The sequence below is a fragment of the Engraulis encrasicolus genome, chromosome 24 (genome assembly GCF_034702125.1).
Source record: "Engraulis encrasicolus isolate BLACKSEA-1 chromosome 24, IST_EnEncr_1.0, whole genome shotgun sequence".
In the NCBI taxonomy this organism is placed as follows: domain Eukaryota; kingdom Metazoa; phylum Chordata; class Actinopteri; order Clupeiformes; family Engraulidae; genus Engraulis; species Engraulis encrasicolus.
The window spans coordinates 28,165,705-28,189,190 of NC_085880.1; the positions used below are offsets into that span (position 1 = coordinate 28,165,705).

Consider the following 23,486-nt stretch of genomic DNA (forward strand, 5'->3'; position numbering starts at 1 on the left):
GCACGCGTGCTGTAACCGTTTCCCTTCCTTCATTATTGTAGGGACATAAGCATGAATAATAAAATCATTACATTGTAACCCCTTCTCGTACACCACCTGCGCAGCGGTTTTATGAAGTGAAATCTGCACGAGCCTGCAAATTACAGTCGCGATACAAAGAGGAAATAGTTAAACAAAATTTCTGCTGAAAATATCGAGAGTAAGGGAATGTTCTCTGGCTTGAATCCATATTTTTGGGATAGCCTTATTATGCCCCACCTGTTTTGTTTGATTTTTTTTCTGTTTTAAGCCTGTCCTATTAAAACACTGGGGAAGTAAGTAAGCATTTGTCTTAGCATATTTCATGGCATATTTCATAAAGTCAATAGGTTTAAATATGCATGCATGGCATGGTCAGTGTCTAGGCACCACAAAAAAACCCTTTTTAACACCTGCCATGTATGTGCTGTTTTTCTCTGCCATTTTCTTGTATTCTGCTGCAGGAAATACAGTGAGCGTTGGTCTTTCACTGATGCAAGGGGACAGCTGAATAGGAAAATATAAAGGAAGTTGGCCGTTACAACAGTAATTATAATTATAGTCAACCTCTCACCCTAGGCTGATGCTACTTAACCTAGTACATCATTATACAAATGAAGCTTGAGATTAAACTGTGCACATTCAAATTCATATATGGGGTCCCTTTGGTTAAGAAGGTGCAGATGTGCTGTTCCATTTAATGAGGACGAGAGAGTCTGGATTAGGGAGATTTACAAAAAGGACTGTGAGGTTGCCGACAGATGCTGTAGCATCAACAGCCACAGCAGCACTGGCAAAAAGAACAGGAGAGCAGTGTAGACAGTCATCTAAAAATAACCTCAAAGCTGCATCATTTTTCATCATCCAGAAAGTGATTGTTACCAGAGTGCTTAGTCTGATTACTCTGATTGAATTGAGTTGAAATGAATGGCCCGAAGAGGGTGATTCATTGGTATTTATGCCGTGGTGATCAGGGAAGCTTATACTATCACCTCTACCGTAGGAGGGTCTTAAATGTGGATTTGCGAGGAAGGCCCATAAATTGCAGTGGCACATTATGTGCCTACTGTAGCACAGCTCATTCTACAGTCAGCACATGCATACACCGCACCAACAAAGCAGGGGAAAGAGCTGCGCTCTCAAGACCCCTGAAGTCTGGTGTAAGCAGCACAGCCTTCTGCTTAAGTGGCGTTTGGATTCATCAACACACAAACACTGCATGTGGGGGGAAATACACAACACTGTCTTGATATGTAAGTGCCAACATTGCATACCGTGAGGATAACTATGGGTTCTCACTTGTATGTCTATAATGTTCACTTATTCAAAACATGGTGTGAGTTACATTTTACCCATATGTGTTATAGTAATTCACCATCGTAAGCACTTTAGGAGTCAGAACTGGAAAGTGGCACCACTACAGATCATGGTATCTGTAATTCATTAAAAAAACAATGTTCATATGGGGTCCCCTGCTATAATGCAGAGCCATTGGTGATGGTCCCATAAAAACCCCTGGAGTTTTCTGATAGACCGACTGGAAAATATTGCCACATAAAGAGGTTGAGCAGAGTATATGAGTGACTCTATTCATTATCTACTTAAAAATAATATTTTATTTATGATATAATTGATATAGCCTATTATATCAGCTTACTTTCAGTAGAATTGCTATATAAGCCCTGATCAGTACATACAAGATCATGTAAAAAAAAAAAAAAAAAGAGGATTACTGCTGACGAGCAGACGGTTAGTATTTCTCAAGCCATCTGGATTAACAATGATTGTTTCAGTCATATTTGTCTGTCTGGGTCTGATATGATTTTTTTCTTTTCTGATGCGTAATCTTTTGGAAGCTATGAATAGGTTATCCTAGGGGAAGTGCTTTTATCTGTTTTAAAGTTGGAGCTGAATACAAGTGTTAGAAAACTGTGACCATATGGTAGAAAACCATTCACATCACCTTTTACATGTAATATGATAATGGAAAATGGATGTGATGATATAGGCTACGGACATTTGACAATACAAGTTAAAAAAGACACTGAAAGTAATATCGCTTTTAAAATCATTTGCCATTTTGGATCTTTTTTTTGTTATGTAAATTGTGCTTCCAGTAGTAACAATTAGCCGTGATATGTACATGACAAAAGAGAAAACTAATACATATGAGCTTGAAACATTTTAATATGGCTTCATGCATTCTGTTTCTGTCTTATTGCCATACAGTGTTTACATTTCAGTAATGACATCGCTGCCCCCTGCTGGTCGTAATATAAAACATTATTGAGCACAAAATGATATGGCATCTCAGAAGAAAAATATGACTGAATACAATAGAAGAAATACAGATATAAAAACATACACTGGAAAAGGTAGCCCAGCGGCAAAATATTTCATGAGTACGCTTGTAAACAAAGCATCCACTCTAACATGTGATAATGGCATCTGTAGCAGTGATGAAGGGCATAGGAGAGAAGGATGGTAATGTTGTGGATGATAATAATATTGTAAATATTCAAATTATACAAAAAAGAAGAAACATAATATTGTGCAATGGACAGATTGGCAAGTTATTGCAAAATAATAATTTGAAAAGGTAAACATGTTGCGTAAACTCAGTAGCATTACACACTCTAAAATGACTTTGAGCCAGCATATAATATCTTGATTGTTTGATATAGTCTTTGGGAAAGAACCTGCAAAAATATGTAAAAAATAAATATTTGTATCACAAACTCAATGCTCTGCTCTAACAGTCTAGTCAATCAATCGGATGGCATATTTGCATAGAAGTTCTCATACATGGCACTTGAATATATCCTTTTAAAAAAAGCTTGTAAAAAACAATATGTAAAGAAATGTATATAGATTGCGCGCTGGAAAGTGCTGAATGCAGCATGCAATAATATGGTTCTGAAGTATATACTTGGCATGAAATAAATGTGTGTGAAGCAAGTAAATGCTGTCAGATGATCTGCTGTGTACTGTATCGCCGTGCCTGTCATCCACTTAGTCGCTTCCCCCGCAAAGCTTCAGAAGAAGTTTCTTGTAGTCACCTGAAGTGTCACCCTGCCATGTCACACAACAGAGAAAACATTACATATATAAAGGTTTATCACAACAACATTTGTGGTGACATCCACACATCTGATCTTTTTATATAACTTACAGTATACTATAATACACACGCACACGCACACGCACACACACACACACACACACACACACACACACACACACACACACACACACACACACACACACACACACACACACACACACACACACACACACACAATGTACTTGGAAAGATAATGTCTCATGATATTGTTAGACTAAAAATGTATGCAAGGGGTGCCCCTGAGGAGAAACTGAGCAACAGTACGATATAGGGCTGTAACGATATTGTATCGAACCGAGAAATCGTGATACACAGGGTCACGATACTGTATCGTGATACAAGGAGGCAGTATCGTGATACTCCCTTTTAATGTTTTGATACCCATCAGCCCAGAAAACAACCACAGGATATGAAGTGATAGTGCTTCCAAGCATCATCATTATTATATAGAAACTTTTACAAATTATTAGTAGCCTCGTGTAACTTATTCTACCTATAAACTATCATAGTTTTTTTTTATTCATGAAGTTTATAATGTTGGCAAATGTGAAATCGTGGGGTGTATCAAACCGTAGGTCATGAATCGTGATACAAACCGAATTGTGAGAGGAGTGTATTGTTACAGCCCTAGTACGATATCTATTTTTTTGGCTATTGGTTCATTATATAATACATACAGTGTCCCAAAAGTTCATGCACCCAAGAGTCAACATTGTCATTGTCTGCCACTTTCAGAGTCTCAAGTCTGTGCTTAAGCCATTTCCTTTGCAAGTTTCCTTGCCACTTCCTCGCCTTACCAAACTGCAAAAGGAGAAGTGTGCTTTTGCAAAGCAATATGCTAAAATGACCTCGAGAGACAGGGAAAACTGAAACTCGCTACTTGTTTCCAACTCTCCCAACATCCAAAACCACCAGATCTACTTTAACAACATAATGAAAGTACCATCTTCTGAACAGGCCAGGCTCAGTGCCCTGGGGGGTTAACTTTTTAGGGCTGTCTGAGTTGTAGCCCAGGGCACCATCATCAACACTGTTTTTTTTAGTATGTTTTGGGGGCTTTTGGGGCCTTTATCATGACTGGATAGTGTGAGAGGAGACGGGAAATGAGCTGGAGAGAGATATTGGGTACGGCTGGGAAATGACCCTGTCCGTACTCGAACCGGGGTCCCCATGGGCATGCAAGCCCAAATGTGGGGGGCTTAGCATGCTGCCCGCCCCCCCCAACACTGGGCATTTACTGAAGAGAATAAGTATTTGATCCCTTGCTGATTTTGTTGGTTTGCCCACTAATGAAGACATGATCAGTCTATAATATTAATGATAAAATGTATTCTTATATGGAGAGACAGAATATCAAAAAGAAAATCCAGAAAATAACTTTGAAGAATATATTTTAATTGAGGAAAATAAGTATTTGACCCCTCTAGTCAAAGAGGACAAAATACTTGGTGGCAAAACCCTTGTTTTCTTGTACAGAGGTCAGATGTTTCTTTTAGTTAATGATGATGTTTGTGGATATATTAGAAGGGATTTTTGCCCACTTTTCTTTGCAGGTCAGCTCTAAATCATTGAAGTTGTATGACTGTAGCTTGGCAAATGGGAGCTTCTGTTCCCTCCACAGGATTATTATAGGGTTAATGTTTGGAAACTGTCTAGGCCATTTCATGACCTTAATGTGCTTCTGCTTGAGCTACTCCTTCGTTGCTTGGGCTGTATGGTATGGATTATTATCATATTGGGAGGCCAATCCATGACCCACCTTCAGTCTAGTGGTGGTGGGAAAGAGGTTGGCATGCAGCATTGTCCGTTTACATGTCTCCCTCCATCAATTTCTTGACGGTATGAAGTTGTCCTGTGTCTTGGCCAGACAAACAACCTCAAAACATAATGTTACCACTTTCATGTATGATGTTGGAGAAGGTGTTGTTCTTTGGATCATAGGCAGCATTTCTCTTCGTCAAAACACATCGAGTTGTGTTAATGCCAAACAGTTTGATTTTAGTGTCATCTGATTCCAGCACCTCCCAATCATATCCTAATCCAGTTTGAAGTTCATTGGCAAACCTCAGGTGAGCCTGAACAGGATCCTTCTAAAGCAGGGGTATGATACATGCACTGCAGGATATTAATCTGCTGTGGTATTAAGTGTTTCCAATAGTTTTCTTAGTGATTGAGGTCCCAGCTGCCTTGAGATAATTTCCTAGCTCTTCCCATACCGTTTTAATACCGTCTCTGTTTTTCTGGTTATTGAATCCCCAAAAGGTCAAATCTTGTATGGAACCACAGACAGGCCTAGGATTGATGATTGATGGTCATTTTGTATGTCCTAAAATCTGGAAGAAATGCACCGACAGTTTGCTCCTTAATATCCAGGAGCCCATTTCAGCCTTGTTGAGTTCTAAAATCTTGTCCCTGACATCCTTTGACAGCTTTTTGGTCTTTCCCATGTTGGCGAGTTTAGTTTTATTGATTGACCGATACTATGGACGGATTCTGCAGATTCAATGTGTCTTTTGTGCAGGTTACTATTACAGGTGTGTTCAATTCCGATAACAAGTTGATTGGAAGTGCCATTTGATCCGCGGGATGAGAACTCTTAATGGTTGGCAGGGGATCAAATACTTATTTCCCTCAATGAAATATAAATCAATTAATATATATTCTTTAAAGCTAATTTCTGGATTTTCTTTTTGATATTCTGTCTCTCAATATTAGAATACATTTTATCATCATTAACATTAAAGACTGATCATGTCTTTATTACTGGGCAAACCAACAAAATCAGCAAGGGATCAAATACTTATTCTCCTCACTGTACTTCCGAGACTGACTGAAATGTGGGCCTGTCGCAGCTAGGGAAACGTTCAACAGGCCTGCGGAATTGGTGTTCATGCAATATGGTGCCTTCGCACAGGGGTGTCATTCAGGCGGGTAAAGTGTAACTGAGTCATCAGGGCCCCATGTATACAGGGGGCCCACACACAGTCAGATTTCTGACTGTATATATATGGTTGGGTGGGTCCACTGGAGCTGACTGTACATAGGGCCCAAATGTGGCTGCTACGCCCCTGCCCTCACACATACTGCTTATACAACTCAACAGCGGTATTCTACGCAGCTTTTTGACTATCTGCACAAAGAGGATTGGCCACCCAACTCCCTGGACCTCAACCCAATTGAGCATTGATTGGGGTATTGTAAAGAGTCGGGTCTTCCACAGTCCACCCTCTACCTCCACACACGTAAAGCAGCTCAATCCGAGGGCTAATATTGAGCCCTCCCTTCCAAAGGACTTTGTGCATTCTATGAGCCTGTGGCCAATAAATAAGATGCTGAGAGGATACACCAAGTTTTTTAATAAATGCATTCTGTTGAAGATTTACAATCTGATGAGACGTTTTGTGTGGTGCACAAACCTTTGGGACACAAAGTAGTAGACGGAAACATGCTGTTACAGTCATGTTATGTTTCCATTAGTAATGTAACTAGATTAAAAACAAAAACATTAATTAATCTAATTTAATCTCATTTTTATCATCCCATTTGGGAAACTTTTAGCCTACTAAACTAGTCCCACCCGCCAGAGGCCAAAATTATTTTGGCCTGGGAGTGGGTCTAACCTGAGATGGAAAATATTTATCTGCCTGATGTTACTGACTGAAAATGTACAAACATCATCCTGGATCTTTCATAATTAAGATGCAAGCAACTGGGTCTCTTTGAAGAGCTTAAGACAATGCATTCTGTTCCTCAACAGAGGAGGTCCAACACTTTCTCAGTTTAGAAATGTAACGACTCTCAAGACAAAATGGCCATATTGCATATACAGTTGCATGCAACTGAACTCAATTCCTTTGTATTGCATGAACTGAATGAATGTGGATCTTGTCTTACAGTTAATAGTTTTACATTCGGTCGGGAGATCTCTGTCACACGTCTGTCGAGTACAGCATGATAACAGGAAATCCATGAATGAGAATCTTAAACAAACATTATTGTTTCAACTAAGGAAGTGAGCTGTCACACCACCACTAAAGCACAGGACAGGGCCCTCACCACTTGAGGGTGCTACACTCCAAATTCTCTGACAGCTCTGTCAAAATCCATTTGAGAAGAGGGGTCAAGTTTTCCATTTGTGGTTCTGTTACACGAGGCTAGTTAGTCTGAGGAACAAGTATTTCTTTGATCCAACTTGTGCTGTACACAATTGTTGGGGGTATAAACATTCAAAAAAAAGTTTAATGTCTCTCTTTGGATCGACCAGATGCTGCTAATTTTGTGGCAGTTTCCAGGTGAAAGGGAACACTTGAGCAGCATATTGTTTATGCTGTTATCCGTAGATGAAAAGATATGGAATTAATAGGAAAGTGATGAGGAAGGAAAAAACGCAACTTACAGATATGGCATTGTAGAGGGACTTCCCGTAATTCTTCATGTATTCCTGTCGGATATCCAGCATGTCCACCTCAGAGCGGGTCACCATGATTCGGATCAGGGTCCTGTCCTTGGTCCCAGCACCCTGCGCACAGAACACAACTCAGAACCACAGCACTGTTCTTCAAAACATCTCCACATCGGTCCTCACTGCTCACCGATCACACACCATAAGCCATAATGATGCATCCTTCTTACCTTCATAGCTTTGTACAGTCTCTCAGCAAAGTACGCTGGTGTGTTCTTGATGCACTTAACTAGATAAGACAGAAAAATAAGTAAGTCGGACATGAAAATACCACAAATGGTTTCTATTTGGTATATGAATTATGTCTGTGCTTTCAATAGACAGAATTAAAAATATTACATTGTAACAAACAACACCAATAACATCAAATGATTTAGGGTGACAGGCTGTTAAAACCTTCAGATCACTAATCTGTCAACTTGTCTCACTGACAATCCTGTCCAAGACCTTAATATTAATATGACATTCAGTATGAAGGTCGAGGCCATTTCAGAGGTGCTTTGTTGGGCTGCTTTCAAAAGCATATCACTTGGAAAATATTGCACCAGAGAGAACACAGTGATGCACACCAAGCACAGCAATCACACACGGTTCACAAGTGGGCCTCAGACAAGAACATTCAGCCCTTTCACACATTATGAGCTAATACTACTTGTGTGTCATAACTGGTTTCAGTTAAGGTGTTGGCCTTGATATAAATCAAGGTGACATGAATTTGAAATAATGTTTAGGTAGTAGGGGCGGTATAAAAGATTTATCATGTGAGGTTCTTGTGTAAGGCCCAAGTCAACAGCTTTCCAATTCAGGCATTGAACAAAGGGTGACTAAAATGAATATGGGTTAAAATGGCTTTTGTTGAATGCTTACTGAACACCAGAGACTAAATGGTCATCTTTAAGTGTAGAACAGTATTGTCACCATTTTACTGTGACTGTGTCACCGTGTCTTGACTATGTCAGGTAGCAGTTTTGGTCCTTTACCATTCTGCCCTTCATTTATTTAATAATGCCACCAATATGTAGATGCTGGTTATATGCACTGTGAAAGTAGATTGTTTTGATGGCGTGACCTACAGTATCTCAAACTAAAAGCAGAAGTATGATTTTTATTTTAGGAGATTTCTTTTTTTAAGCAAAATACAGAAGAAACCCTTTCAGGCCACTATGCCACATTTTGTATGGTGTGGCATCACATATTCAAACTTTAAAGGAGCAGTCCACCCTTTTTTGATTTTCACATATTTGCAGTATTTGCAGCATTATTCATGAATGTGCAAATAATTTTCTTCTATGTGTTTCCATTTCCTAGTTTAACAGTATAGCCAAATTAAGCATAACAATGCAAGTCTATGGGGGCAAACAAAACATCATCAAAGTACTTATAAAGTACTTTAAAATTCACCAGAGTGCAAAACAGCTATTAATCCTGTCCTGTGATCACTGTGTCTTGATGCTACTGTCCCCATTCACTTCCAGTGATTATGCTAAGCTATGCTAATAATTCTGATCCAATAAATCTAATTACTGAAAAAAACTGAGAAGTAAATGATATGCACATTCATGAATAATGCTTGGAAATACTGCAAATATGCGAAAATCAGAAAATGGTGGACTGTTCCTTTAAAATCCAGACAGTGGTTTCACACATACACCACTGACAGATCTACAGTATATCGCTTCTGTGCACTGCCCTTGTGGAGTATTTGTAAAACCCAACAGTCTTTACCCTGCCCAGCATGACATGGCAGGGAAGCAAAAGAATTTGACTATTAGCAGCAAGTGTGTCAACGGTGCACAGCATTTTGCATACACTACACTGTGATAAAACAAAACATTACTCAGCAAAAATGTTACCAAGATTGAAAAGGGCATGCAGTATATTAGGTGTTAGATTTGATAATAACTTAACTATTGCTTATATTTCTATGTTTCTAGGTGTGCATGAATGTTCAGTAGGCCTATGCTGGGCTGAGCGCATGGAGTAATGTGAATTGGGTAGCTGTGGCCTAAATTTTGAAAGTTGGCATTGAATGAAATCAAAAGTTTCAGGTTTGAATCTCACACAAATTCCCATTGATGAAAGAACCTCCAAGCAAGGCACCTACCCCCGCATTCCCTCAGGAACTGAAATCAATAGTCTGTACCTAAAGTAACTGTGTCGCTTTGGATAAAAAGTGTCTGTGACATTTAAAGTCTGCAAGCAGTATAACAAATTCCATTTTACTAGTGCAAAAGTGTGGCAGTACATGGCAGATTAGATTAGCAGTAGCAATAGTAGATTAGATTAGATTGTATAATAGCTCAAAGGCTAGCAGAGGTGGAATTTTATTATGTGTAGTTTAATTGTATACTACTATAATTTTTATTGTGGGGAGGACACATTTTGATTAGTGTGGCATCACATTACCAAGCTGTTAAATATTCTGATGCCCCACTGCCACCCCTGATATAGCTATTGTGCTATTGTGCTATCACCCTTGTGCAATGTCCCAGTGGAGTGTTTGCAATTCAAAAGCTCTTTACCCGGCACAGAGTCAGCAAGCTATGACACGGCAGGGAAGCAAAAGAATTTGATTAGTAGCAGCGAGTCTGACAACTGTGCACAATCGTTTCTTGTACACTGATAAGTCGATGCATTACAAAGCAAAAGACATGCAAGCACTGTTATGTTTTAAACGATTCTTGATTAGTATGACAGCTAATACATGTTTTAATGGACAAAAAAAAAAAATATATATATATGTCTGTGTTTGGGTTTTCAGTTGTGCATGATTATTCATGAGCTGTAATCATTTCCTTACCGACAGCCAACATGCCACTCTCCAGGTCACCAGACATCTCTCTGTCAATACTCTTCTCAATGTCTCTACCACACATCTGCTGGTACTCATGAAACACTGCAGAGAAAGACAGTTGAAAAGAGAGAGAAGGGAATCATTTAGTCAAAGTAAAATAACTTTAATGTAAATATGACATCTCAGTGCCTGATATAACCAAGTCATCCAGAGAAATGACTTTGCTGTAATCATCTCAAACCACAATGTAGAAACAGGAAGCTGTAGAATTTACTTAATATTGCAATGATTAACTAAACATCCTCAATGAACTTCCACTAGTTTGCCGTATATGTGATACATCTCAGAGATATGAACATAATTATTTCCCTCTTGCCAACTGTACAATCAATTACAACATACAGTGAAGATAGAGATACACATTCACACTTCTGGTCACACAAAGCCCTTGTTGTTCATGAGGAATGGAAAACTCATTGCCTTTCACTTCACCATACTGTACCTGCTCTGAGGTGAGATTTGCTCCTGGCACAAAGGATAGCATTGAATTTGGACTCGTCTGTGCCCAGTTTGTTTTCCCCCGCAGAGTACAGAGCCTACCAGACATAATACACATCAGGGAATAGATAATGTGTAAATATTTTGTCCAAAAGTAGTTCACACAGTAGGTGTAATGGAACAACAAATACAACATTAAAATGCCTGGAGTTTAAAAATGAATGTAAATCTCACCTGGGCATCTTGTTTAGCCAAAGAGATGTCCACATTTTCCCTTTCATCCCTGTTTCCCTTCAAAGAGAAACAAGCTAAACGTTATTCACATTCTCATCCTCTTTATTTAACTACTGTTCATTCAAACCCAATGATCATGCAGAGGTCATCATCGTTATCATTAGCAATAGATCTCTCCGAGCAGAGTGACATATTGTTTCATCTGGAAATCACCCTGGGCAATGAGCATTAAAGGAGCTCTAAGTAACTTTCTAATATTAGTCATTTGAACACCCGATAGAGTGAAGACTCTCAACCGTCTGTGGGTTGAAAACCACACTTGCAAAATGTACATACAAAGTCGTGCGAGATATGACAAGCAGCATTGCTTACGACTAACAAGCCATAAGAAAATCATACTGTGAGTTATATAATATCATGTTTGTATCAGCTGCTGGCACACTGGAATGAGAAAAATTACAAGTATGGGGGAATAGCTTATATTTTCGAGCAACGACCTTATACCAATAGAGGCAGCTGAATTGCATAATATCTGCTTAGTTGACCTTTAACTTTCTTGGCTGTGCTTTGACAAGTTAAATACATGTACCTCGCCTAGGGTCCTAGCAGACGGGCGTGTTTGGTTTTGGCATGATGTCAGTCTTTGGCTACAATCAGAATTACATTATGATAGCCGAAATCCCATCACTTTTCAAGTCACAGAATGTAATAGTTTTGTGTCTTGTTTGAGATCGATGTGAAAATGTCAGTAGGAGAGGTTTACAGATAACTTGTGGCTGTATAACGGTTTATGAACAGTTGTGACTGTAGATTCAGTGAGAATGGTTAGGATTCACACTCATTTTTACAGAACATCACTCCTCAGTGTTTGCAAACTGAATGAGTGTGACATTTAGATATATCATAGTATGAGTCAGCTTGACACAGCACTGAACTGCACTGCAAACATCATATACCGGTGGTGTCAAATGAAGCCGCAGCTGAGTAGGCCTTCAAAACTTTGAATACACAAGCAGCTGTTGCACAGAGTAAATTAATCTCTGGTGCCACTACAGACTGCATGTTTGGTCTGCAGGCCGCTCTATTACACACATATGAGTACAGAAATGAAAAAGTCTTTGACCGATTGGCCACATCCATTCCACACATACGTAGTAACCTGCTTATTTTCTTAAATCATCTTTCAACCACAATGCTAAGAAAATATTTTTTTCACAAGGGTTCTGTTCTCCACTAAGTAGCATTGACTAAATTACCAGAGAACATTGTAGCATGCCGTTCAAACTGTATAAACAACTATATCAGTCATACTCTGACATTAGGAACATTAGCGTCTTAGTGTGTGTGGGAAAAACATTAAATGAGTGAATACAGTATTCCATTGGTGCAAATTGGTGCAAAAACCAACTGGATTGGTTGCATCATGAATGCAGTGCAGTGAGAGCCTCCAGATCTGAAGTGCATGCTGTGTGCTCTCACACCTATCTTCAGAGGCGTCAAATTCTCATCAGACGATAACACCATTTGTAAACACCAGGTGAAAAATGTGACTGTGGTGAGAATTTCCACAGCATTTTCCCAACCACATGCTGGGATTTGGGTGCGTGTAGTCGATTTTGTAAATTGTGTTCATTAGCTGATGGAATTTCTAGATTCACCATTATATCACAATATGAAAGGGTTTCCACTTATTCATTTGTTTACTTTTTACAGTTCCTGTCGTAACTGCTACTTACTTTGTTTCTCTGCATTATATTTGGCTAGGAACTACCTTCTTTGTACAAACCCCAACTCCGATGAAGTTGGGACGTTTGGTAAACAGTGAATAAAATCAAAATGCTATCATTTTCAAAACATTCAATCTATTCATTAGATGGAGAATAGTGAAAAGACAACATATTAAGTGTTAAAACCGAGAAAAAATATTGTTTTGGGGGACATATGTACTCATTTCTAATTTGATAAATCCAACACGTCTCAAAAGAGTTGGGACGGGGATCAGTGAAATTTAGTACACATCCAAATAAGACAACAAAGAAGAACATTTCAAAATTAATTGTACTGACGGACAATATAGGTGTCCAGGTATAAGATCATCACAGAGAGGGTGAGTCACTCAGAATTAAAGATGCAAAGGGAATAATTACCATAGTTATTACATACATTTTTGAATTCCCTTTGATTTGCCACGATTGAGTGTATATAAGACATATTTTTGTTAATAAAATCATTGTATAGGTTCATGACATCATGAAATATATATTGGCTGTAGTCTCACTCTAGCACTCCAGGAATTAGAGCTATTGAAAATTGACCATATTAAGAATGCTTAATGCATGAAAATGATCCAGGGGTGTAACATTCTCCTAAGCACCTGAGCTCACTTGAAATAGACCCAGAAGACATGGGAAACTGTCCTTTGCTTACAGAAGTCAGCAGAAGTTGTAGAAGTCCATTCTTTTTGACAATAATAGAGCATTGCACATCCTGTGCTACAGTAAAAATGGACCATCCAACTTGTGTTAGTGCTAGCTTCAAAAGTCAGCCTCCATGATGGCATGCGGGTGCAGTAGTGCATTGGTTAAGATGTTCTCACTCATCTGTAGAGTTAAATACAGTGCTGAATGGTATAAATGGGTTTTAAACAGCATGAAAAGCCACTCATGCATTATATTTTGAAGGGAGATCTTCGATTACTGCCACATAGTAAGGTCAAATTGCATTCTCTACTATGTTTTAACAGTTTGGCTCCATCATAAGGACCAGCAGGTGATAAAATGGTGGGTTTTTGGTCAAGACCTGTCACACTGTAAGCACTACAGAAAGGAAAACATTGCAAAACATGACAAGGAATACACCCACCATTTAAGCTGGTGAAATCATGTCCAAGATAGGAATTAACACTGTTTTTTATATAAAATCTTCTCATCGGTTAATGTATTTAACTGTTAAGTGTTGTCTTTTGTTTTGTTTTTAGTCTTCCTCGACATTTGCTGCCATTTATTGTCCCCGTCCCAACTCTTTTGAGACGTGTTGGATTTATCAAATTAGAAATGAATACATATGTCCCCCAAAACAATATTTTTTCTCAGTTTTAACACTTAATATGTTGTCTTTTCACTATTCTCCATCTAATGAATAGATTGAATGTTTTGAAAATTATAGCATTTTGATTTTATTCACTGTTTACCAAACGTCCCAACTTCATCGGAGTTGGGGTTTGTACTTGTTCCCAAAGCAGTTACTATTTCCAAACTGACAAGCAAGGTGTCTGTTCTGGGCGCCCACCTTTCAACTAAATCAGAGATGATGTCAGCTACCATGTTCCTTAAACCAGTTTTGCATGCCACCATATTTCATTCAAAACTTTCCTTCAATTTCAGCTGACAGATAACGTTCTCTCAAACTGCTTTTGTTAACACTTTTCTATTTTTTTTTTCTTTTTTCAAAATTAGACAAGTCATGAAAACTAACCATCTAGTTATTCACTTGGACAAATACAATCTAATAGATGTTGGTGGTGGTCAGGTCTTGGTATTGTCATGCAATTCAAAAGGCACCACTGACACTAACTGACAATTTGCTTATCAGTTCAGCAATAACAATGACATGGTGGAATCATAACACACCTGCCCTTGTAGTATTCCATTTCAACACACCAGCGTTACCATAGGAATGTAACTTACCTGGGCGAGCGAAATCAGGAGTCTGCGGAAATGTCCTGAGGTGTCTCCACTGATGGAATCCTCCAGCTTCTTTTTGAACTCTAAAACACAAGGGCATTCCAGTCAACATGTGCTTTCAACCTTCTGCAGGGCATTTTCCTGAGTGGTAGAAAGCATTCCCCCCATGTATTTCTCGACATACCTGTTTTGTAGAAGTTATTTATTTCTCTGATCTCGGCATTGGATCGGGAGGAAAGAATCTCAATCAGGCAGGCCTCGTCAGTGCCGGCTCCCTGGAGAGAAAACCAGCTTGTCAAGATACAGTATGTGTGCCCCGTGAAGTGCTAGAAAAGTGTCTAGCTCAACATGATGCAATGCCACGCCAGCACAATGTCAATATTTGCCAACTATTTCCCATGAAAAAAATGACTTTGCCTCCTCCTAGTATCTTCCAAGTGTCTTTTCATGTGGTTTAGAGAACTAAAGACAAGAAGCATCCCACAGTACAGAAGATCCCTCCACACCTGAGCTAGCTACCCCAGCACCAGAGACCAGCTCATGTGAACCCCCTCCACAGCATCCCTAATAGGCCTACTTATGGGTCAATTCCACACTAGCTCATCAAAGAATCCCTATGGCAATCTGAGTCCAGATCACCATCTACTTTGCAGTATTCCGACTCAGTTTTACACCAGTGATCTTCACCACCAGCTGGCTAGACCTCACCTCATCTCCTCCATCGTGTTCATGGGAATGAACCTACTGTTATCCGCAGCACAGGGCATAATCCAGTAGCCTGGGCAAAAGACGACTGTTGACTTCGTCAAACAGTCTGGCGAAAGCTAAGAGGAATCCGTCTCTGTGGAGGGTGACAGATGGTCTGGTTTAACTCTACCATTTAAATACTTTGGAGTTCCGAATTCAATTTAAAACCCATATTGTGCTTTATTAGCATGACTGTTACAATATAGTGTTGCAAAAGCATACAAATAACGAAACAAAAGTGTGAATAGTGTTACCTTAACCTATCAGTAACAGATTTTGCAGGTGAGTTCTGCGTCACCACGCTCAACTGTTTGCTGATTGGCTAAACAGTAAGCGAACCGAGCTAGGAGGGTTTCGCCAGACTAGATGTGGAACCAAAATCTTTGGGTGGAGTACATAGGATGGCGTCGCCAGGCTAATAATCCAGAGCTCTAAATTGGAATCTTGTCTTGGGTAGCCAGTGCTGCGAGTGTTCATGGGCGACATCCCCGTGACGACTGTGATGCACGTCCAAGCAAGATGGGGGCTGGAAACCTCATGGACAGTGATTCTGTTCTGCCCCTGGCCTAAAGCTACAGCTACCTGTTCAGTGACGTTTCAGCAGAAGCACACGTCAGGGCAGCCAGTGCCACTATTGTATGGATTTTTTTGTTTGTTTGTTTTTAGTGGAATATCTAAGAAGCATATTCATTGCAGCATATCAACCACCAACTACTAATTGATTTATGGGCATTACATGCCGTTACTCCAGCTGACATCTGAGCCCAAAAAAAGTCTTTCACCCAGTAATCAAGTCCAGAACAGACACACAGACATTCATTGCTGTTTGTATTGTAAACATGGAATGTTCGAGACTTCCTGATTTGGGTTGAAACAACAGATCTGCTAATGTGGTTTTCTGCACCCAGACAGCACAGCGTCTGTCAAGAGGGCCTTCATTCTCCTACTGTTCATCAACTCATTTAAGTATCAATTACTTGTTAATGTCACACAGTGTGTCTTTCTGTCTGTATGGATTACATTTTCACTTACTAACACAATACAAACACTTAGCAATGAAATAGATATTCCTAAATATACACAATTTGGGCATCACAACAAATGGCTGCTAAATACTGTACTTTCTGTATTGAATGCCACTTGTCCAGTTATTGCCATATGTTGATCTCTTCCACCTCAACAAAGACTTAAACAGGAAGTAACCAAAACATGAACTTTCAGTATTCTTTGACTGTCAGTCATATGTGGCTTCCACAGGAACTTAAACACACGTAGCAAAACCTCAAACCTCAAGACCTACACATGTTCACATACCAAGAAGACAAGAAATTACGCTTTTGTTTTAACCAAACACATCTGTTCTAGAATCTATTCACAAACAAGCTATCCAAGTCTTCAGACATAAAAACCTTTTCCATAATGGAGGCACACAAACAAAACAAAATAAACCCGATGTTGACTTATACACAAACTTATTTCACCTTTCATCATTATTCATACATATTTATTACACCTTATACCACCTTTTTGGTCAAGTATGGATGGATAAAACTTTCTCATTCTCTTTCAAAGTAAATAGTGTGGACTGAGTTAGCCATTAACCTACATATAAACAGAATGAAAAGGAAGTTTGTGCTCATTTCCACTGTACCAAATTAGGTCATTATAACGGCATTAATGACACCTATTGGGTGAAACAGGAAATAAAAGGCATGATCCCGTGCTGCTTTGATGGACATTTTTCTGACCTTAATGGCCTCGTAGAGCTCGTAGGCGTCAAACTGGGCCGGTGTCTTCAGCATGGCCAGGACAAGCTTCTCAAAGTTGCCAGACAGCTCAGACTTCAGATCTTTAATCAGATCCTGAAATGAGAAAAAAATTCAACAAGTTCGTCATCATTATGCGACCCTTTTGAGCCTATTCTGGGACTGGGTCTAAAATTGGAAGTGCGGGGGGGCTCAGATGTCCTTCCAGTCAGACACCAGTCTCACAGCAAGTGCCACCTGTTCTTTGACTGGAAGAGTCACTTCAATTAATGTTGACACAGATCCAAAATTCAGTCGGATTTGATCTGTTTAGACCATTGTCATCTACACCCCAAATGGCACATACAGTACATTCCTATTTTAATTATCTCATTGGATTAACTATATACAGAGAATATTGGTCATATGTTCCAATATGTTCAAATTCAAAAAGCTTTATTGGGATAACGTGTTGCTATGTAAGAATTATCTTTGATTGAAAGCAGTCTTTTCTTAAATGTTGTGTGTTATTGTAATATGAATGCTCTCAGTGTGTATTCTATTCACCAAGAAAGACTTTGAGTAGAGTTGAGAGTTTTTACCTTTCCATATGCAGTCTTGAATGTTACCAGCATAGGAACACGCTGTCTGTTTGAGCGACTGCCAAGCAGGTTGATAATGGCTGCCTCATCAGTTCCTATGGACGACATTGGCACAAAACGTGGTTAAACTTACAATTAATTCCAAGCATCTTTCTACTCTTTAAATTATAAAAAAATATGGCAAAACAGTTTGATGTGTTACAGAACAACACAGAGCTCTGAAAACCAAAGAATATGTACTGTAGCGCAACATAACCCTTTTGTATATTATAATTATAGTTGTCATCTTTGTGCATTTGGTGCCATTTTATTATCATGCACATGTTCTGGACTCTTCAATGAGCTTTGTACTCACCAAATCCTTTCATGGCTTTCCTCAGAACCTCAACATCTCTTAAAGGATCAGCTCCTGGGGCGTCTTGGATGGTGCCTCTGAATCCCCTCTAGAGGTGAGAAAAAATGTTTGGGCCTTGAAAATTGCTTGTGACAAAAGTGATGTAATTAATTAGCTCAAAAGGTGTGGTTATTAGAATCAGCTATTTAAGAACCCCCGAAAGTGATACTTGATGGGAGTAGCTCCTCACTTCTCACACGTTTGTACTATTTGCCCATTTGGTGTTGTGTGGGCTTTTAAGTACTGTGTTTGGAGCTGTCCAGATGTTTTGTCTTTTCGGACTAAATTGTAGACATAGTATCTACTCTGACAGGCATTGACTTTCCAATGGATCCTGCCCTGCACTTCTTAATTGATGACTCAAAGTGTCCCATCACAGAAAAAAACAGGTACATTATGATTAGCAGACGGCTAGGCTGCCAAGAAGGTGGTGGTCCAAAGATGGCTACCACCTCATGATCTTTCAATTAAACACTTATAAACACTGATCGAAATCTTGTATATGAAACTGATATCTGCAACAATCAACCATGCTGGGACATCTACTATGGAGAGTTGGCAGAGTAATAGAAATGGTGAACATCAGCTACTCAAGGCAATGATTGAATCAGAGATGTGTCAAGAGCATTTTCCGTTCTCAAGCTGGAATTCTCTCCACCTTTTCTAAAAGCTATCACAGGTCCTCATTTAGGTACTCACCTTGACCGCAGGGGCGATGGGAGCGCCTCCTCCATAGCCTGGCATGGACGGATTGGGAGAAGGCACTTTGGGGTAGACTGGCATGGACGGGTTTGGCGACGGGGCTCTGGGGTACCCGCCAGGCATGGAAGGGTTCAGGCCAGGTGCACCTGGGTAACCCGGCATCTGCTGGCCCGGGGGTGGCCCACCCGGGTAGCCCATTCCTGGGCCAGCTTGGGGCATGCCTTGTCCTGGCTGGGGGTACAGGCCATAGTGCTGTTGGTTAGGGGGAGGGCCAGCATAGCACCCGGACTGATCATAGCCCCCCATGGCAGGTGACATGGTCTGTGTGATGGAAGAAATTTGCATGCAAAGAAGAAGAGGAAGTTGGGAAAAAGGGAGAAAGCAAGCACAGAATGCAAAGCATAGGGACAGATCGCAGATGGGAGAAGAAACTAGAATGGTCAAACTGAGAGAAGGATGGAAAAAGACAGGGGGTTTCGCAAGCTTTTGACAAGATTTTAACTAGCTAATTAAAAGTCAATAAGATTTTAAGGGAAATGCTAATAGCTGGCTGCAAAGAAATAGTTAATTAAGAGGTAATTTAGCCAAAGAAAAGAGAAGGAATTTCATGAAATTTGCAGTTAAGATTGCATGTTGCAAGCACATGATGTACATGATGCAATAATCTCCCCACGAGACGATGAATTGGAATGTAACATGGAATCGGAATACAATACGATTCCTGGGGATTTCTCTTACCATTCCTTGCATACCAGGAACATTAAATCCAGGGGTTGACATGGGAGCACCCCATGCTCCTACAAAAGGACACAGAAAAGCAGACAGCACCACAAGGTCAGGTAGTGTGGCAAAGTAAGAAGTCAACATGAAACGCCACAATTGTCCCTGGCCAGAGAATGTAAACAGTGCTAATGGAGGGTATATGGGAATGATGATAGCTATGTCAATGGCACCAGCTGAATGATTAGCCAGTGTTCCTGCATGAATACACAAAACAGCCTGGGAGAGACTGGCCAATGGTTGCTTCCCAACAGTGACTGTTGTGATGACACACAGTTTGGCCTAACGAGATCCGTATGATTCTTTGCAAAAAAAAAGCAGGGGAAACACTTGAAAAAACATGCTATCCAGTGAAAAAAAAATCTGCTGAAGTACACAGAGAAACTGACAAGTCACAAGACCGTTTGGTCCAGTTTTAAACCTTGCTCCTGAATGGACAAGAGACCAAACACTGTGAGATGTTGGCAGACATACAAGTTTCAGATGCCAATGGTCCAACCACAAATTCGTCCTACGCAATGCACTGAAACAGAAGATTCTAATTTAATCAACTTTGTACACAAATACGTTGGCTAAAATTAGCAACTCAGATAAAAGGAATTCACAGCACAACATTGTTTTGATTGATTCACCTCTACCCTTCAAATGGCCGCTTTAAGCATATGGCTAGGATGCCAGGCTCCAATTGCATAACCCAGAAATAAGCCTATAGCACAGAGCACATCAGTTACACGAGCATTCTGCTAGTCATGGACTTGTGTGGCGCTCTCACCTGCAGGGGGCATGGAGGGGTATGCGCCTGGCTGTGGAGGGTATGCGCCTGGCTGAGGAGGGTAGCCCGCAGGCTGAGCTGGGTAGCCCGCAGGCTGAGCTGGGTAGCCCGGTTGGGGATAACCACCAGCCTGGGGATAACCACCAGCCTGGGGTGGGTAGGCTCCGGGCTGGGGAGGATAAGCTCCAGGCTGGGGTGGGTATCCACCGGCTTGGGGAGGGTAGCCGGCCTGAGGGGGATATCCGGGATAACTCATTCTTATTGCCTGAAAGGGAAAATGATTACGATATTTTGATTTAAAATGGATGGACACCTGAGCTACACAATGAAGAAGAAACACAGTAAAAAGAGATGTTTAACCATCACACTGCACATGGTGAATGTTAGGTTTTGCTGATGTTGTTGTTGTTTACATGGGCAACAAATAGGTAGTTATACAATGTAAGACCTTCTCCGCAGAATAGTGTATGTTTCTGTCTTTGGAACAGGTTTTATATCCCAAGCACTTTATCACAGTGCCATAGCATGTCAAACATGTTGTGATTAAGTTTCCATCATTCCACCGTTGTTTAAGACATTGCACTGGGCAATATTACATTTAGCTGGCACTTCTATCCAACACAATGAACGAAAAGCAAGACATAATAATCAGCAACATGTAATGTGTGGGTAAAATGCAGAGTAGTACACAGTCAAACAAGAGTAGGGGCTGGTGAATCTGGTTATGTTTGTTATGAAGGCAACCCTTCTCAGAAGAGAATCTCAGAAGAGAAGAGTCTTTACAAGCTTCTTAAGGTTTGAGAGAGTTTACTCTATCCTTAACCTTTAAGAAGCTTGTAAAGACACGCCCATAAAGCACAGGTAGCCTATTAACATCTGCTGTAGGCCTATATGTTGTGTAAAGACGTGTGTCACTGGAAACATGCCATACCCATGCCAGTATGACATGCAGGATAATCTTATCAGTTAGCTTTCACAACATCAGTGGAACAAGACAACTCCCACTTCCATTACACATCACCATGACCACGACACTGTAGGCTACAGTACACGAATGCATGAATGGAGTCGATGTCTAGAAGGTTGATTTAATTGAAGATTTAATTTTATTTATTGCAGGGGTTAAACTAACTACACCGAATGTCTCCACACAATCACAAATACGGTTACGGTTGCACTTCTATAAGTTGCCATGCCTTGCAACATTTGTACTTTTGAAGCAGCCAAATAATAATTGGCACCATCCCGAGCTTGCCCGCGCGCATGCGTGCGCGTGTTTACTGTAAATCCCTTGGTGTTCCATGCCTTTCCGTGACTAAAAACAGAATTTCCATGACTGTCTCTATAGAAATACAATTTACCATCTGTGTCTGTCAAAAGGCGAAAACAACCTACTTCAAACCAAGGACTACGCCACATGCCCATGCTCTTTCTAAACCATGCTCTTCTAAATATCACTGCGAGACAGATGTATGGGCACATTCGTGTCTCTTTCCACTTCAATCGCAAATGTGCCACAAACGCTACTTCTAGCTCTATAGTAGACTCTAGCGAACTAAAATAGTGTCTGTCGTAAAACGCTTGGTAGGCTATGCACACCCAGGCCTTCACCAACAACTGGACTGTCACTGACGGATGCCACTTCTGGGCTATCGTTATCTCGACCTTATAGATACAGTCGACTGGTTTAGCCACTTGCAACATTGTAACACAAATACAAAACTTAAGACAAACATTTCGACATAGGCGCGTTTGCTTAGGCTACAACAGACTACTGTACGTATTCTGAAGTAGGCTTCTCTCACGACCTCATCGCTAGGCCAATCTACAGCAAAACGCTAAAAAAGAGCAACCTTTACGCATCTGGTCCGGAAAAGTTTTACACTTCCTAAGTGTGTCAACGCTGGAATGAGCTACCGAGTGGGGTACAACAAGTGAAAATGAGTTATAGTTGTTATTATAAAGTAGTTACTCACCGCTGCGATTCTTCCTGGAATGAACTCTTCAGGAAGACGAAAATGTAATGTGTACTGAGCCAAAGTGGGTGGGACTCACACTTTCCGTTCAAGTGCTACACCCACAATTGAATACATACATAGATACTGACCCTGAGTACTGGGACGCCTTAAAAACAGAATAAACATGTGATTGAAATAAGTGACTCAGCGACATGACATTGGAAAAAGTGACGCAGCCTGTCGCATGACCCAGCGAATGGAAATTTTACTTTAGTATGAAAACCTATTCTATACTCTTTCCAGTTGGACCAGCAGTTGGAGCCATTTAGGTTACCATACGAACCTAATTATGTATAAGAAGTCAAACAGCATTTTAGCGCCGGAGACAGGAATAGACTATTCCATCCATTCCTACAGCAGTATGTATTTGGAGCATGCGCAAATGTGCTGTTGTACCCAAATAAGCCGTAGCCTACTGTAACAGGGTAATTTAGCACACAAGAATTCTAGAATTCAAACCAGTTACTCCTCCCAGCAATTACGTCAGCTGGGTTGCCGTCTATGTTGATGGAAAATAGTCGAGTTTTTTTTTTTTTTTTTTTTAATGCCATTCATTTACAATAGGGTAAAGCGCATAGGGCTACACCTATAAAATCTCTGTTCACAACTATGAATGTGTGAAAAACTCTCACACACTGGGAAACACCAGGCAACAGTAAACACACACACACACACACACACACACACACACACACACACACACACACACACACACACACACACACACACACACACACACACACACACACACACACACACACACACACACACACACACACACACACTAATAATACTAACACCACACACAATGTACTTTACAGTCCTTCTGAAAGCAAAGCAATACTGTGTGTTGCTCGCACAACAGTAGATGAGGCATAGCAACCCTTAGGGGCCACAACATTCATATAAATTC

The 23,486-nt window shown here is 40.3% G+C and overlaps 1 protein-coding gene across 2 annotated transcripts; it reads right to left on the minus strand.

Annotated features, from left to right (window-relative positions):
• Positions 1-2,187: 2,187 nt before the first annotated feature.
• Positions 2,188-22,744, minus strand: anxa11a (annexin A11a). 2 transcript variants are annotated; one of them, XM_063191526.1, is made up of 15 exons: positions 22,532-22,744; positions 20,556-20,820; positions 19,742-19,800; positions 19,001-19,324; positions 18,263-18,350; positions 17,908-18,002; positions 17,309-17,422; positions 14,998-15,088; positions 14,817-14,896; positions 11,131-11,187; positions 10,901-10,994; positions 10,405-10,500; positions 7,775-7,833; positions 7,539-7,661; positions 2,188-3,090 (listed from the first exon to the last, which is right to left on the minus strand). In XM_063191526.1, the coding sequence occupies exons 2-15, from the start codon at positions 20,809-20,811 to the stop codon at positions 3,031-3,033; spliced, it is 1,596 nt and encodes a 531-aa protein (XP_063047596.1). In that variant the 5' UTR covers positions 20,812-20,820; positions 22,532-22,744; the 3' UTR covers positions 2,188-3,030. The 2 variants fall into 2 exon arrangements, with proteins under 2 accessions (XP_063047596.1, XP_063047597.1); XM_063191527.1 differs by having other exon boundaries at positions 19,001-19,234; positions 22,532-22,739.
• Between the last annotated feature and the right edge of the window lie 742 nt (positions 22,745-23,486).

What these genes read in the sequence shown, in the direction of transcription:
- anxa11a (XM_063191526.1), bottom strand. Translation starts at nt 20,811, where the DNA reads ATGAGTTATCCCGGATATCCCCCTCAGGCCGGCTACCCTCCCCAAGCC. An exon ending in TGGCTAAACAAGATGCCCAG is followed by an intron (nt 10,995 to 11,130) that starts GTGAGATTTACA and finishes TATGTCTGGTAG; the next exon opens with GCTCTGTACTCTGCGGGGGA. An exon ending in GACTGTACAAAGCTATGAAG is followed by an intron (nt 7,662 to 7,774) that starts GTAAGAAGGATG and finishes TTCTGTGCGCAG; the next exon opens with GGTGCTGGGACCAAGGACAG.